This window comes from Eutrema salsugineum, unplaced genomic scaffold, assembly GCF_000478725.1.
Source record: "Eutrema salsugineum unplaced genomic scaffold, Eutsalg1_0 scaffold_13, whole genome shotgun sequence".
NCBI lineage: Eukaryota > Viridiplantae > Streptophyta > Magnoliopsida > Brassicales > Brassicaceae > Eutrema > Eutrema salsugineum.
This window is the reverse complement of record NW_006256885.1, coordinates 7,279,480-7,293,204: the sequence shown is the minus strand read 5'-3', so window position 1 is coordinate 7,293,204 and position 13,725 is coordinate 7,279,480. Positions and strand designations below refer to the sequence as shown.

General features: G+C 37.2%; 4 protein-coding genes across 5 annotated transcripts; 1 reads left to right on the top strand and 3 right to left on the bottom strand.

Annotated features, from left to right (window-relative positions):
* Positions 1-102: 102 nt before the first annotated feature.
* LOC18023544 (peptidyl-prolyl cis-trans isomerase CYP21-4) lies at positions 103-2,409 on the top strand. Of its 2 annotated transcripts, none has more exons than XM_006407858.2 (8): positions 103-268; positions 703-895; positions 1,011-1,056; positions 1,174-1,224; positions 1,316-1,401; positions 1,664-1,801; positions 1,891-2,041; positions 2,124-2,409. In XM_006407858.2, the coding sequence occupies exons 2-8, from the start codon at positions 744-746 to the stop codon at positions 2,208-2,210; spliced, it is 711 nt and encodes a 236-aa protein (XP_006407921.1). In that variant the 5' UTR covers positions 103-268; positions 703-743; the 3' UTR covers positions 2,211-2,409. The 2 variants fall into 2 exon arrangements, with proteins under 2 accessions (XP_006407921.1, XP_024015789.1); XM_024160021.1 differs by lacking the exon at positions 103-268 and adding an exon at positions 322-439.
* A 422-nt stretch (positions 2,410-2,831) lies between these two features.
* Positions 2,832-3,541, bottom strand: LOC18023543 (agamous-like MADS-box protein AGL29). Its single transcript, XM_006407857.2, has one exon. The coding sequence runs from the start codon at positions 3,538-3,540 to the stop codon at positions 3,013-3,015; it is 528 nt and encodes a 175-aa protein (XP_006407920.1). The 5' UTR covers position 3,541; the 3' UTR covers positions 2,832-3,012.
* Positions 3,542-5,236: 1,695 nt separating this feature from the next.
* On the bottom strand, positions 5,237-9,176 carry LOC18023542 (aldehyde dehydrogenase 22A1). Its single transcript, XM_006407856.2, has 14 exons — positions 8,936-9,176; positions 8,741-8,784; positions 8,359-8,463; positions 8,116-8,243; positions 7,905-8,027; positions 7,648-7,801; positions 7,304-7,407; positions 7,143-7,221; positions 6,976-7,071; positions 6,729-6,866; positions 6,188-6,403; positions 5,866-6,057; positions 5,623-5,766; positions 5,237-5,531 (listed from the first exon to the last, which is right to left on the bottom strand). The coding sequence occupies exons 1-14, from the start codon at positions 9,045-9,047 to the stop codon at positions 5,376-5,378; spliced, it is 1,791 nt and encodes a 596-aa protein (XP_006407919.1). The 5' UTR covers positions 9,048-9,176; the 3' UTR covers positions 5,237-5,375.
* Positions 9,177-9,894: 718 nt separating this feature from the next.
* On the bottom strand, positions 9,895-13,725 carry LOC18023541 (probable E3 ubiquitin ligase SUD1). Its single transcript, XM_024159518.1, is given in 10 exon segments — positions 9,895-10,287; positions 10,392-10,538; positions 10,622-10,773; positions 10,886-11,037; positions 11,112-11,462; positions 11,545-11,732; positions 11,822-12,346; positions 12,462-13,022; positions 13,280-13,448; positions 13,706-13,725. Coding segments are annotated over 10 exon segments (2,658 nt in total).

Sequence of the window (13,725 nt, the reverse complement as noted above, 5' to 3'; positions counted from 1 at the left end):
ATTTCTATCTTTGATGTAAAAACCAGACCGAACTGACTTCAAAATTATAAAATTGCTGACCGAAGAAAATACAATGGAAGCAAAGAAAAAATAAATAATTATCGTCGATATATGGTGAGGTGGAATCGGAGCCGTCGGATAACACGCGGCTGATCAGAAGCGTCTCTGCAAAGGAGAAAAGGGGGCAGAGAAATTCAAACCAGTTTCCATCGACGAAACGACCTCATACGATCCCTCTCGTTAGGCTCTTCTTCTTTCTAACTTCCAGGTCCGCTTTTATGGAGCAGTCCTTGTAATCTTTTCATTATTTTACTTTCGGATTTCTTTAGAAGATCCGTTTTGTTATCTGATTGGCGGGACATGCTTTGCTCCGTTGCTCGAAATTTATATGCACTTTTTTATCGAGAATTGCAAAATTCATGGATCTGGTGTATTGCAAGTTAGTGTTGAAGCTATGGAGACGAGATAGGAACCTTGTGATATGCGTTGATTTATACAACTTTGTCATTTTCAAATCGCGTTTTTTTTTTTTTTTTTTTGGGTTGTGGGAACTTCATAATCTTCTGTAGTTTTGATTTCACGAACTTGTAATCGAATTAAAGATATGGAACTGGCACCTGAAAGGCTTCGAATTTGGAGATTTTGTGTATGGGTTACTTGCTTTGGATTGCTTGTCACTTACCTTTGATTTGTGGTTTGCAGAGACAAGTTGTATAAGTCAATTTCTGCGTAATTAAGGTGAAATGGCGAGGATAAAACCTCAGGCTCTTCTTAATCAAAGCAAGAAGAAGAAGACTCCGAGTCGCATAAGTATTTCGACTATTATTGTGTGTAACCTTGTAGTTGCTGTAGTCATACTATCGTTGGTCACTACTTATCGTCATTGGTCTCAGAGGTTTGTTTTCACCTTTCAATTACTTCTTATGTCGGAGATTCTATTTCGACTGTATGTTGCTTATAGCTAGAAATTGCTATCTACAAACGTAATATGATCTTGGTTTATCTCGCAGGTCAAGAAACACAATTGAACAGGAAACCCAGAGTCAGAGATTTGAGGTACTGTTTTGAGAAATTGTTTCAATGCTTGTTCTTTGGGTGATGAAATTTCTGAGCACGTAGTTTTAGAATTTAGGATATATACAGACATTATCTGCCTTTGTGTTTGTGTTTCAGGACACAAATGCTGCATCAGGACAAAAGAATTACGATCTTCCTGGTTATGCTGTAAGTAAAAGCTTGCTTGAGTTTTTTGTCTTGTCCTTGCTCTTATTTCTCCTGGATATACATTCTCAGTGTATCTTCTTATCTCATGTAGGATATAAATACGTCAAAAGGTCTTATAACTGTGGAACTCTTTAAAGAAGCTTCCCCCGAAGCTGTGGACAAGTTTCTAGATCTATGGTTAGTATCATAATTCGTTTGTTCTCTTTCAAGCTAGATAAAAAAGAACAAGTATATGAACATGATTAAGCTAGGTCATGATTTGTTCTCAAGTAGGGGTCGAGTAACTTCAGTTTTTTCGCTGATTGATTTTAACCATCAAGTCCTATCATTCTCTTATTTGGAACATAAAACGTCACAGAAGAGAAACAGGCTGAATCACTATGTGACACTATTCTAGCTTAATTCGTTGGTAGAAGTAATACACTGAGTGTTGTTGCAGTCAAAAAGATCACTTCAAGGGAATGCCGTTTCATCTTGTTATAAAAAACTACTTGGTACAAGCTGGTCACTCCCCGAGCTCTATACCTGTTGAAGAATGGACAGCTAAAGGAAAGCTCCGTGGTCGCCTTCACACAAGGTAATTTTGTTTGCTCTGCGTTTGCTTTACTTAAGAGCATCGTCTCTCTTTGGTTTAAGATCAAACTAAACCCGTGTGCTGTTTTTCAGCCCAAAACATGAGGCATTCATGTTGGGGACACCAAAAACCAAAGGAAACAACAAGGATTTTGAGCTTCTGATCACAACGGCGCCAATTCCGGATCTGAATGATCAGCTTATAGTGTTTGGAAGAGTCCTTAAGGGGGAGGATGTAGTACAGGTTTGATCCAACAAAACACACTCTCTTTTCAGCTTTTATGGTTTGTTTTCATATGTCAACGATTAAATCATAATTATTACAGGAGATTGAGGAAGTTGATACGGATGAGCATTACCAACCGAAATCGCCGATAGGGATCATTAGCATTGTACTGAAAAGAGAAATATGAAATGAAAACCTTTCTTCTTTCTTCCTCTGTAAATGAGGCCCACGCCAAATATTTCTTCATGCTCACTGTTTGTATCATCCCTCTTTTGAGGTTTTTTTTTTCTTTTATATTTAACTGATAATTTCTTCTTGCTTTGTAATTTTATCTAAACTTTTCTCGAGGAAAATAGCATCTTTTGTTTAATTAATACGCTTCTCCTTTCAGACCATATTTTGGTTCTTCGTGAAGTCTTGGACTGCCCAGTGGACATTAATGCAGTGTAATGGAAGACAAAAAGTAAAGTCAACGGTCTCGTTTTTGTTCTAGGATCAACATTCAATTTATACGCGCTCTAAAATATTAGGCATCCTATTAAAGAGATAAAAGTTGAATAGTGGTTCCAACTGTTAACATTTGTTCCTTGCATCTTAACTTTGTAAAAATATCAAACAGCAAAACTTTTACACCCCATAAACTTTTGACAACAAAAACAAACCGATTTTTCTTCCTTTTTTCCTTCAAAATTTTAACATATGATTCATCAATCACAGAAAAACAAACCGATTCATACTTTAAAATTTCGTATCGTAAATACATCGTTAACAATTTGGATGGAGTAGGAAAATTTTGAATAATCGCTTGTTTCTTATATAGTTGCAATGTCTGCAACATACCGAAAGTTACAACCAATAGGGACATACAATCGGTATCATGTACCGACCAGTTATTACATTTATACCATATAACTATATTAAAAAAATGACAGATCAACAATACGAAATGAAAGTTCTCAATTCGAGCAACATGAGAGATGACGAATCTGTTACTTCTCCTTGGAGAGAATCACAAGAGAAGACGAAGCTCGCATATGATTAATGTTACCTTGGATCCCACCATGCATCCTCTCCATCTTAGCTTCAAATTCCTTGAGCTCCTCAAGAGTAAGATCCTCAATAGGTCTGTTAAACCTCTCTTCTCCAGCAGTTTCAAGCCAAATCTGAAGATTTTCGCCTCGTTTCTTCTCAGCTTCAGCTTCTTCGATGATGGAGTTGAGACGTTTGCATATCATCTTCTCTTGTCTAGCTCTGTTGCCTCTTCTATAGCCTGATCTTTCACAGCTGTCTGAATCTTCGGATTCGTTCATAAAACGCTCTGCAATCAAATCAAAATTCGGTTTCCCGAAGGAGTAAGGCTTGTTTCCAGGAGAAAAGACAACAATACCAACCTCGGCGTTGCACAAAGTGGCAAGCTCACTCGCTTTCTTGAACAAACCCAATCTACGTTTCGAAAACGTTACTTGCTTTGTGTTTGTGTCTTGCACTTTCTCCATCTTAATCTTTCTCCTACCCATTTTCTTTCTTTTTTTTTTTCGTTGATGTTGATTGTAATCTATCTTTGTTGTCTATACTATTATATAGGAAGAAGATTTATTTTTTTTATCAGTTATTTCTTCATGTATTTATAGTAATGAATGTGTGGAGAGTTTTCCATTGAACCTCATCATCATATTTAAGAGTAGTTTTAGTAAGTCGTTTTTGCATAATTACATATTAAGTAAGTCCACTGGTGAAAATCTTTTATTACCTTATAGGAGCATTGAATAATTTCTATGTATTCAATCAATATCCATAGATATTTAGTTATTATTAGTTTTTTTTTTTGCTAGTGGACCTCTTATTAACTGGCAGTTTAAATTACCTAAAGAGAATTTACAAGTTGACAAAAGAATACCTTTTTTTACCAAAATAGTTTTCTTACACCCGAAAACAACTAAACTAGATTGAAAAAAAAAACCTTCTATATATAATTCCATTTTCAATATTAAAAAGTGTTTTCGAAAAAATAATCTTTACGTATAATATAATTTAGCATTATCAAATTAACTTTCACAAAAGTGATAATATCGTTTATGAATAGAAAAAAATATAAAATATATAATTCAATACTTCTATTTTTATTTATTTTCAATCCAAATGAATGAAGATGAGGGGAGCTAAGTTCAGTAAATAAAAATCTTCTATCTATATACTTATTTGTCTAATGATTTGTTTACGTGTCGCGTTCACAGCAATTTTCACCGTTCGTGTCAGCCCTAGAATGAGTTTTGGCCGCAAAAAAATCGTTTAACCTTATTTTCCAATTACGTGTCATTTTTTAATTGGTTCTCATTTGATGACGTGTCAAAAAAAACTTAAAACAAACCGATCTAAATTATTACGGTTAAATGCTTAATTCTGTACTCAGTCAAACCTATATACTTATTTGTGTAGTGATTTGCTTACGTGTCGCATTCACAGCGAATTTCACCGTTTTTCGTTTACGTGTCAGCCCCATAATGAGTTTTGGCCGTAAAAAGACCGTTTAGCTATATTTTCCAATTACGTGTCATTTTTTAATTGGTTCTCATCTGATGACATGTCAAAAAAAAACTTAAAACAAACCGATCTTAATTATTATGGTTAAATGCTTAATTCTGTACTCAGTCAAACCGTTTTTAAAATAAGGTTAAACCAAAATTAGGCAAAAAAAGAACTAAAAACGTTTTTATTTAAACGTTTCTAATGTCTTCAGAAACGTTTTTCAAAAAAAAAAAAAATTTACCATTTCTAATATTTTCGAAATAATCAAAAATCTAACTAAAATATTAATTAAAATTTAGTATAAATATAAGTCACTTTTCACTATTTCTCTCAGAACTTTTACAATTGTTAAACATCTTCCTTCTTTTTCATTCAAACCGTTTTAAAATTTTATATTAAACCGAAATTTAGAAAAATTAGACAAAAACGTGTTTTTAAGTAACACAAAAAACTAAAAATTTACCATTTTTTATGTTTCCGAAATTTAGAAAAAATCTAACTAAAGTGTTAAAAGAAACAAAAATTAAAATAAAATTTAGAATATCGTTTCAAAACATAAAAAAAAAAACAAAATTTATGCTAAAATATCGTTAATTATTATAGTGTTTACAATTTTTTATGTTTATAGCGTTTTCGATTTTTATAATTTTTATAAAACTAAATTTAGTAAAAATCTATGAAAAAAAGTAAAAAAAAAACAATAAATAAAAACTATATGTCCAGTGAAATATCGTTAATTATGAACATGAAAGTTAGCAACTCAGCTGATGCATGTAAATGCAAAAAGTGCTTAGTAATGGACATGAAAGTTATTTGTCATCGGTCTTTAGTGGCTCTTTCTAGTTCTGCTCACGTGAGAGCTCTGATCGGTAAGGAACTTGAGGACATCGATTAATGATCTTAGCCGGTCCCAGATGTTGAGCCCATAAAGGGTTTCGACTAGTGCCTCCTGGAATTCAAATGCGTTTTCTGCTACAGGGTACTGTCATTTGACCATAATGAGAAATGTTAACGGATATGAGGATTATCAAGATAGAGTTTAGAATTTTTGTTATTAGTTAAAGAATACTTGCCTGAATAGGTTTTGGAATCTTGGTTTTGATGAGTGGCCAAAATCTATCCTCAACCACGGATTTTACAAGACAGCAAGCTCTTAAACCTTCTATGCCAGCAAACCGTCCAAACCCACTATCCTTTACACCTCCAAATGGGAGCGACTGCAAAATTAAAAGAGACAAAGTCCTACTCTTACCCATGGAAATGATAGTTCACCCTTTTTTTCTATCTTTCCCAAAAGTAAAATCAGTGATGAGTACCTGGCACATGTAGTTTGATGCAAAGTCATTGATTGCAGCAACGCCACACTGAATTTGTGAAGCAATTTGTTTGGCTCGACGCTGGCTTCCAGAGAAAACAGCACATCCGAGCGCATAACGTGAATCATTCGCTAGCTTGATGACCTCTTCATCGGTGCTGAATTGCATGATCGGCATTATTGGTCCAAAGGCCTGATTCTCACACATTAATAAAAATCTTAAGAACTCGTGTATGCATTTTGTGTTATGCACCAACATGCAGCAACAAAAGTAAGAAGTCTATGAATTCCGAGCCAATGATGGTAAGGGTAAGGTTATGTACCTCTTCTTTCATTATTTTCATATTGTGGTTTACATTGATAAGAACAGTTGGAGGGAAATACTGATCGACTGCATCTTCTCCCAGATGACCAAAGCTTCCACGGACTGCAATTTCTGCTCCTTTGTCTAAGGCGTCATTAACAAGGCTCTGTAGGTTTTCAGAGTGCTCTTGCAAACATATAGCCCCCATGTCATACCTCCCACTTAGAGGAGGACCCTGATGTAAACGAAGAATTAAAATAAAACAAGACTAGCATATTGCATGCGAATTTCAGTAAACCTCCTCTGTGGCTTACAAATACTAGGAAATATAGGAATAGGATTGAAGGGTGGTGAAAACAAGTGAACAGCTACTATGCCCATTTCAACATACTTATGAAGAGGCTGGAGTGAAGATGAAAAACAAATCACAGTAAAACTAGGAATCAAGAACTTCCTGAATTTCATGGTTGTATTAAAGATCAAAATAAAATGCCCTGAGAATGGTTATCAGTTTTTGTTTTTTTTTTTGTTTTTGAGTTAACAGAGCACAGTGCACTTACAGCAGAAACGGACTTCACAATCTTGGTTACTTGGCTAATGAATGACGTATAAATGTCTTTGTGAACATAAAATCTTTCAGCACCCGCACAGTTTTGCCCGCTGGACTGAAGAGTGCCCCTTACAGCCACTTGGGCAACCTACGTTGTACAATAGAAGTGTTAGTTTTATTGAAGGAAAAAACCTCATTTCCAATAAAAAAGAATAAGAACACAGAAGAGACCACAATGACACAGAAAGAACACTTACATGGGAGACATCTGCGTCTTCACATATGATAAATGCATCTTTCCCACCAAGCTCAAGCGTGACAGGTGTCAATGTCTCGGCCGCATTTCTCATTATCTGCAACATATTGCTTGAGCACAACTCATACTAAACAGATGTGAATGAAGAAGGAAGTCTGCAGACTATACCATCTTGCCAACAGCTGTCGACCCAACAAATATCATTTTATCAACAGATGAGACAAGTGCTTCTCCGGTCTCCGCAAACCTGAAAAGAATATGTTCTTTTGAGGAAATCAATTTGATAACAGCATGCCAAGAAGAATTGCATAAAATCTACATATACCGACCCTGTTATCACATCAACTAGATTTTCAGGTGCTCCAACCGCAGCTAAAGCTGCCTGGATAATGCGGAAGTAAAAGCATCCTGACCAGCTAGCGTGTTCTGAAACCTGCAGAAAAGGTTTTGGCAACCATCAGAAACATATATATAATCTCCAACAGAAAATGCATTGAAGAAAACTAATCAAGTTCCTCTCAATGGTCGCACTGTCCATGATGTTGACATCATTTAAACAGTAACATGTAGGCCAATACAAGATGTGAAATACCGATGTATGGCATAGCCTTTGGAAATATCAAATCGAAAGGGTCAGCGAATTATAGTAATAGAAAAGACATTGCAGTTATACCTTAATAACAATGCCATTCCCTGAGAAGACTGCTGCCAGCATAGGATTGAAAATATTGTGGAACGGATAATTCCATGGGACTATAGCTCCTATGACACCAAGGGGATGGAACTCTACTCTTGATACTTTATGAAGCATAGCTCTTCCTGAAGACCTGCAGACAAATTAGATCTGAATTGAAATTCATATCCATGTAACAATCAAAGGAGAGCTGTAATCAATAATACTGATATATAAATAAGCTATGATGGAAATACCGATATTCAGGCTTTAACCATCGTTCACCCTCCGAAAGAAGCCAAGTAATCTTCTCACAAGTAGTCATTATTTCTCCCAAGGATGCATCGACCATAGTCTTTCCAGTATCACGTGAAGATACTCTAAATAAACACGACAATGTCTCGGCATCAATCGGAAAAGAAAAGGTACAGAGGTAACATGTATATCAACAGAGAAATGAATCCTTACTCGCATATAAGCTCTTGGTGTTCAATAATGTACTTGAGAAGAATCCGCAAGAACTGCCTTCTCAGCTTGAAGCTACTTTGAGCCCATGTTTTTTGTGCCTTCCTTGATAGTGTCACTCGCTCCTTAACCTGACACACAAAAAGTGTAAAATGGATTGCCTTGAGAGAAACCTTCGAGTAAAGTACTTCTCGAAAAAAATAAACAAACAATATTCCCTTCACAAAAGGGACAGAAGCTACAAACCTCAGCGGGCGACAGAGCGGGGAAGTATCCCAGATATTTCATCGTGGCAGGTTCATAGCATTGAACTTTTTTGTCTGACTGTTGACTCCTTCCTCTTGGAGGAATCTAAAGATCATGTCACAGAGAGCTTGTGATTCAGTGTGCTATTTCACAAGAACAGCTATCACAATATATATCAACTGTAGTGAGTTAACCACTTGGATTGACAAATATGGAAATCAGAGTTGCTTTCATAATACAGAGATGAAGTCCTAAACCAAAACAAACAGGAGAATATATATATATGTAAGATCAGCAGCTTAAATTTCCTATCACTCCAGATATATTTAAACCACAATATATATGGATGAAAATGAGAAATGATGCGATCGAAATAACTCACATAAATGAAGCTATTCTCCTCCGTATCTTTCCCATGAGCCAACACTGTTTCGAAAATAAAATCGTTCCATTAATCACACTATCGATAAGCTTGTTGTACGGATTGTTCACAAAAAGGAACAACGCAGCAGTGAACAAAGCGAGCAAAGCCATAAAATGAAACAAGGAGCCGGTACAGACATAGAGGAAAAACTACCATCGGATGCGTCTACGTCAATGGAAGGGACGTTGGGAGGAATGAGCATAAGAAGGAATCTGCAGATCGCGTAAGCGAAGGCGAGAACGATCAGCGGCCACCAGAAGGGCATTTCTTCTTCACTTGCTTCAGCTAGGGCTTCTGGAGAATTAGAATTCGCCGATGAATGATAAATCTCAGAGTCTCCGTTAATCGGAAAATGGGAAATAGGAATCAACGAAGAGCAGAGATTAGATTTAATGTTCTCTCATCTTTGAATCGCCTTTTTGTTTTCTAGTTTTTGAGTCCACTTGGAAGTGAGAGGATGGCACGACTGGTAATTCTTGGAAACTCCAAGGGTAATCGGAGAGGAAGGATTAATCCAAGAAAGTGTTGCGTCATTAAAACGAGAGCATCCACGCCAAGAACGTGTGAACACACAGCATCAAGCGCTGTATTTGCGTTTGTTAAACCGGGTTAAGCTAAATATTTGAACCGATTGGTCCATATTATTATTTCAAAGACTAAATACTCCTCCTGATAAAGAGGGGTTTGAACTCAGACTCCGTTAGCTTCTTTGTGAGTGCAACCATTGCAGTAGTTATGCTTGTCTCAGCTTCATCAACGTTCTGGATTGTTGCTGGATTTTGACGTCGAATATCCAGGGCAACTAAGCATTAACTTTAGATATTTCCTTTTTTTGTTTAATAAGTAATCGTAATCTAAAATTCTAAATATAGTAAATTTTATATTTTATTGTGGAGCATTAACTTTAGATATTAACGCATTGCTTCCACAATTTCTCTCTTAAAAATATAATCAATCGCATATATTGTAGACTAGACAATATATATAGTAACTCATCAAAAGTAACTAATACAAACCTTGCCTCTAATTATAGTCAAAGTTTGAAGCCCAAACCCATTGCTAAAGATCATAAACATAAGTCTATCAACAAAAATCCTTGTTAAGTCATACACTCATACTCCATGGATGATATCAATATCTTCAGTCAAATTCTCCACTCTTTCACCCACCAAATACCGTTCATCGAAGACCAACTGGTGAAGGTAGATAATGAGATGGCGTGCTAGCTTGGCTATGAACCAGGCCACTATCAAGGTTAATAACGCCGGCCATATAAACCGCTCAATAGCTGAATTGACCCTTTTCGAGTATCCAAGCAGTGGAAACAGATACTTCCCAAGCATGTAAGGGATGGCCAAAGTAGTTAGAAGCGTGTTTATACTGGAACCGATCACATCTTGAAGCAACCACATTGAAGGAAGTCTTTCAGTTCCCACAGTTCTGATTCTCTCCAACTTTCTTCGCCATGCCTCAGTCGCGAACCAGTTGATAGGCGTGAACATTGTCTGAGAGAGAGAGAGAACAAAAAAAAGAATAAACAAATACATCAGTTGCTCTGCAAGAAAACTGAGTAATTTTTTTAGTGAAATCCTCTTGATGTTTCTCTTACCATAAAGGCCCAGATGTGAAGCACCACTACTCCGATCAGCCAATCTTGGACCAAGAAATAAATCGGTGATTCATCTAGCGGCACTCGTAATGGGATGATGATCATAAGGTCAATGAGTAGACCAAGCAATACCGGTACGATAGAGATCTGTTCATCGGGTTTTCCAAGTTAGTTAGAAGTCAAAATTTTCAAGAGTTTTTCTTTTGGTGAAAATGGAAGGTTTTTCTTACCCAAATGAAGACAAACAATCCATTTTGTATCCTTGTCAAGACATCTTTGAGAAGCAAATCGATTCTTCCCTTCTGAATATGATCATATACAAGGCAAATGCTGATATAGATTGCTACCAGGATATCACATCCAATCCAAAAAGCACAGAGATCTACACAGTCACGAGGTTTTGCAAAAGTGAGACTTAAAAGGTTAGAGGTATGTAAATAATAAAAGGAAAAAAGGCCTATAAGAAACAAGATGAAGAAGAAACTACAACTTACCATCATGTTTGAGTCCAACCCATAGAATGATGAAAGAGACAGAGTCTAAGAATACTCTTCCCACCATAATTGGCAAAGCTAAGAACGTCGTACTAACGATGAACATACTCAGAGCAGCTAGCACCAACATCAATGCAATCCTCAGCAGAAACCTGATATCGTCTTATCACTCTTATCAGAACTATTACAAATTTTTATTAAAAGCTTGTTTGTATCAGTTAATTACCTGTTATCCCTTTGGTCTTTAATATCGTCTTCAGCATTCTGAGATCCATGCAAATTCACCATAGAGCCTTCAGCTAAGGAATAGAACCGAAACCATGGATTACGATCATACGGCAATCTTGGTGGCAACAATGGCCTCACATGTTGATCAGCACGGTGAAAGCTATCTCCTCCTCGGGGCACTACCAGCAAGAAATCACTCAGCTGAAGCCAAGAACTAACGGTGATAATCCACTTGTCAACTATGAGTTTGATAGCTGGTTTGACAAGTTTGATTAACCACTCGTGGTTGGATTTCAGTAGGTTGAAATATATTGGGTATACACCAATCAGATGCTTTTCTTTGGTGACCCTGCGTTTTGTTCAATGTACAAGAAAGTATAAGCGATATATATAAGGTAATGTTCAGAGGGAAGCAAACGCAGCAAGCTTACCAGAGCTGAAGAGGGAAAATTGATGGGCTGATCATTGTAATTGCTTTAATTGGTAAGTGGAACAAAATCACCAACAATACCCCATGACAAGCAAACGCATAGAAAGTGTGACCAAGATATAGTTTGGTGATCTTGTATTCTGGATCTGTGACATCTAGAAGATACCAAAAGGCTCGTTTATGGATGATCTGTCGAATAAGAAGGGAGAAAAAATGAGAAAAAAATCTGATAAAAGACAAAGGTTCCGTTGGGATGAAACCAAAAATGAAACTATTACCTCTGGGATAAGTTTCCTGGAAGCATTAGCAGCCGCCAACCAAGAGAGTCCTGCCAGGCATTGTAGGAAAATCACGAATGGGTCTTGTGAAAAAATCTCAAAGCTCTGGGAGATTTTGGTTCCAAGCATAGGGGACGCGCAGAACTCGAGCCAACATCCGATAATCCAAGGCAGAACAGCAATCTTGAAACAGAGGACTAAAGCATCCTTGATGAGATGTATGTTTTTGCAGGCTTTTACTGAGAAATACAACAAAGTCAACAAGAGACATGGCAATACCAATGTTAAGCCTGCTATGAAGCGGAATCCCAGCGAAAACCACCGGATGATTGGAAATGAGTTTTGACGGAGAATGAAGGGGATTCCAAAGTAAGCAAAGCAAGTTGACAGCGCCACCATGTATCCAAGAATTACAGGTGAGTTTCCGGCTAAAGAGTTGCCTCCAAAATTTGCTAATACAGTCCATCCAATCCAAAAGGGCACAAGAAGAAAGAGGAGAGACACGTATACGCTGATGGCAAGAAACTGTAGAGAACAAAAAGAACTTGTCAATCATCATTCTCCTATTTGTGGTAATTTACGTTAGTTAGGGTGCATGAAGGAAGAGAATTGATGAACAAAGAGAAATATTTGGACTTACAGCAAAGGCATCGTCATTCAGAAAGAAAAGCAGCCTCCGGATAAGCCCACATTCATGAATGAGCGCGTTTGGAGGAACAAGTATTAGTTGATGAGGTAGCCCCAAGAAATGGACGAATTTATGAGCATACCAATCACAAAGGATCTTCATATATTTCCATAAGACCTGCACAACTCCACCAATAACTCCTTGTTGTAGGCCATTCTCAGCGCCAAACCCAACAATGAATCTCCTGACATCGACATCTCCTACCTCAATCCTTATAACAGTGATAATGGTCAGGAAACACACGATCAAAATGCTGTAAAGCAGGCCAGCCCACAAATAAGCCAACTTCCGAGACATCCAAGAACCCATCTGGAACTCTGCAACAACTTCTTGCCCTCACGGATGTAACAAATTGAAGTATGCGTTGAAGAGAATCACCAAAATCCAAGGAACAATCGATTTCATGTAACGTGCAGCTCTCAATAACAACCAAATCACAAACTCGTTACATGGAAGCCTGTCCGGAGCATTCTCGGAGTAAACGGGAACAATAGAGTAGCTACGCCCACAAACCTGCGAAACAGAGGAGAAATCAGAAAGCACACACACTACTACGACATAACGATGAACCCTAAAAATCAGCCAAGTCAAAAAAAAACCTTTTCGGAAAACTAGCAAAGCGCAACAAAACCACATTAACGAGCTTGTATTGAAGATTCTTCTTAGACCCACAGAAATAGGAGGAAATCGGAAAACCACACTAACACATACTTGATAAAAACCCATGTAAAAAAAAATCCCAAATTCGTTGTAGAAACAAAGTTGTTTACCTCGCATTTCTTGTATCCGCGACGATTCAGCCAAAGACGAAGACAATCTTGGTGGACATACTTGATGGAGCCTCGACACAGACAGGGATACCTTAACGGGTTTCCTGGTTCCTCCGGTGATCGACAAATCCGACACAGGTCTTCATCAGGCCGTAGCCACCGACTTCTGCTATCTCCGGCGAAACGTCCATTTTAGGAAATGCTTTTCCTCTTTTTCTAGTCTCTCCCTGAAGCGGCAAAGTGCATAAACCTTAAAACATGAAATTTATATCTTTTCTTTTTTTTTTTTTTTTAAAAGTTAAATACAATTGGCGCGATGAATGCCTCTGTTTGCTTTTTGTCAGCTATAGAGTCTGCAGAGTGAGAGAGAGGGTGACCAAAATTACGACGGTAAAGTCATATCACCACGTGACCACGGTTAAAAACCACATCTTGTTAAAGTCCAT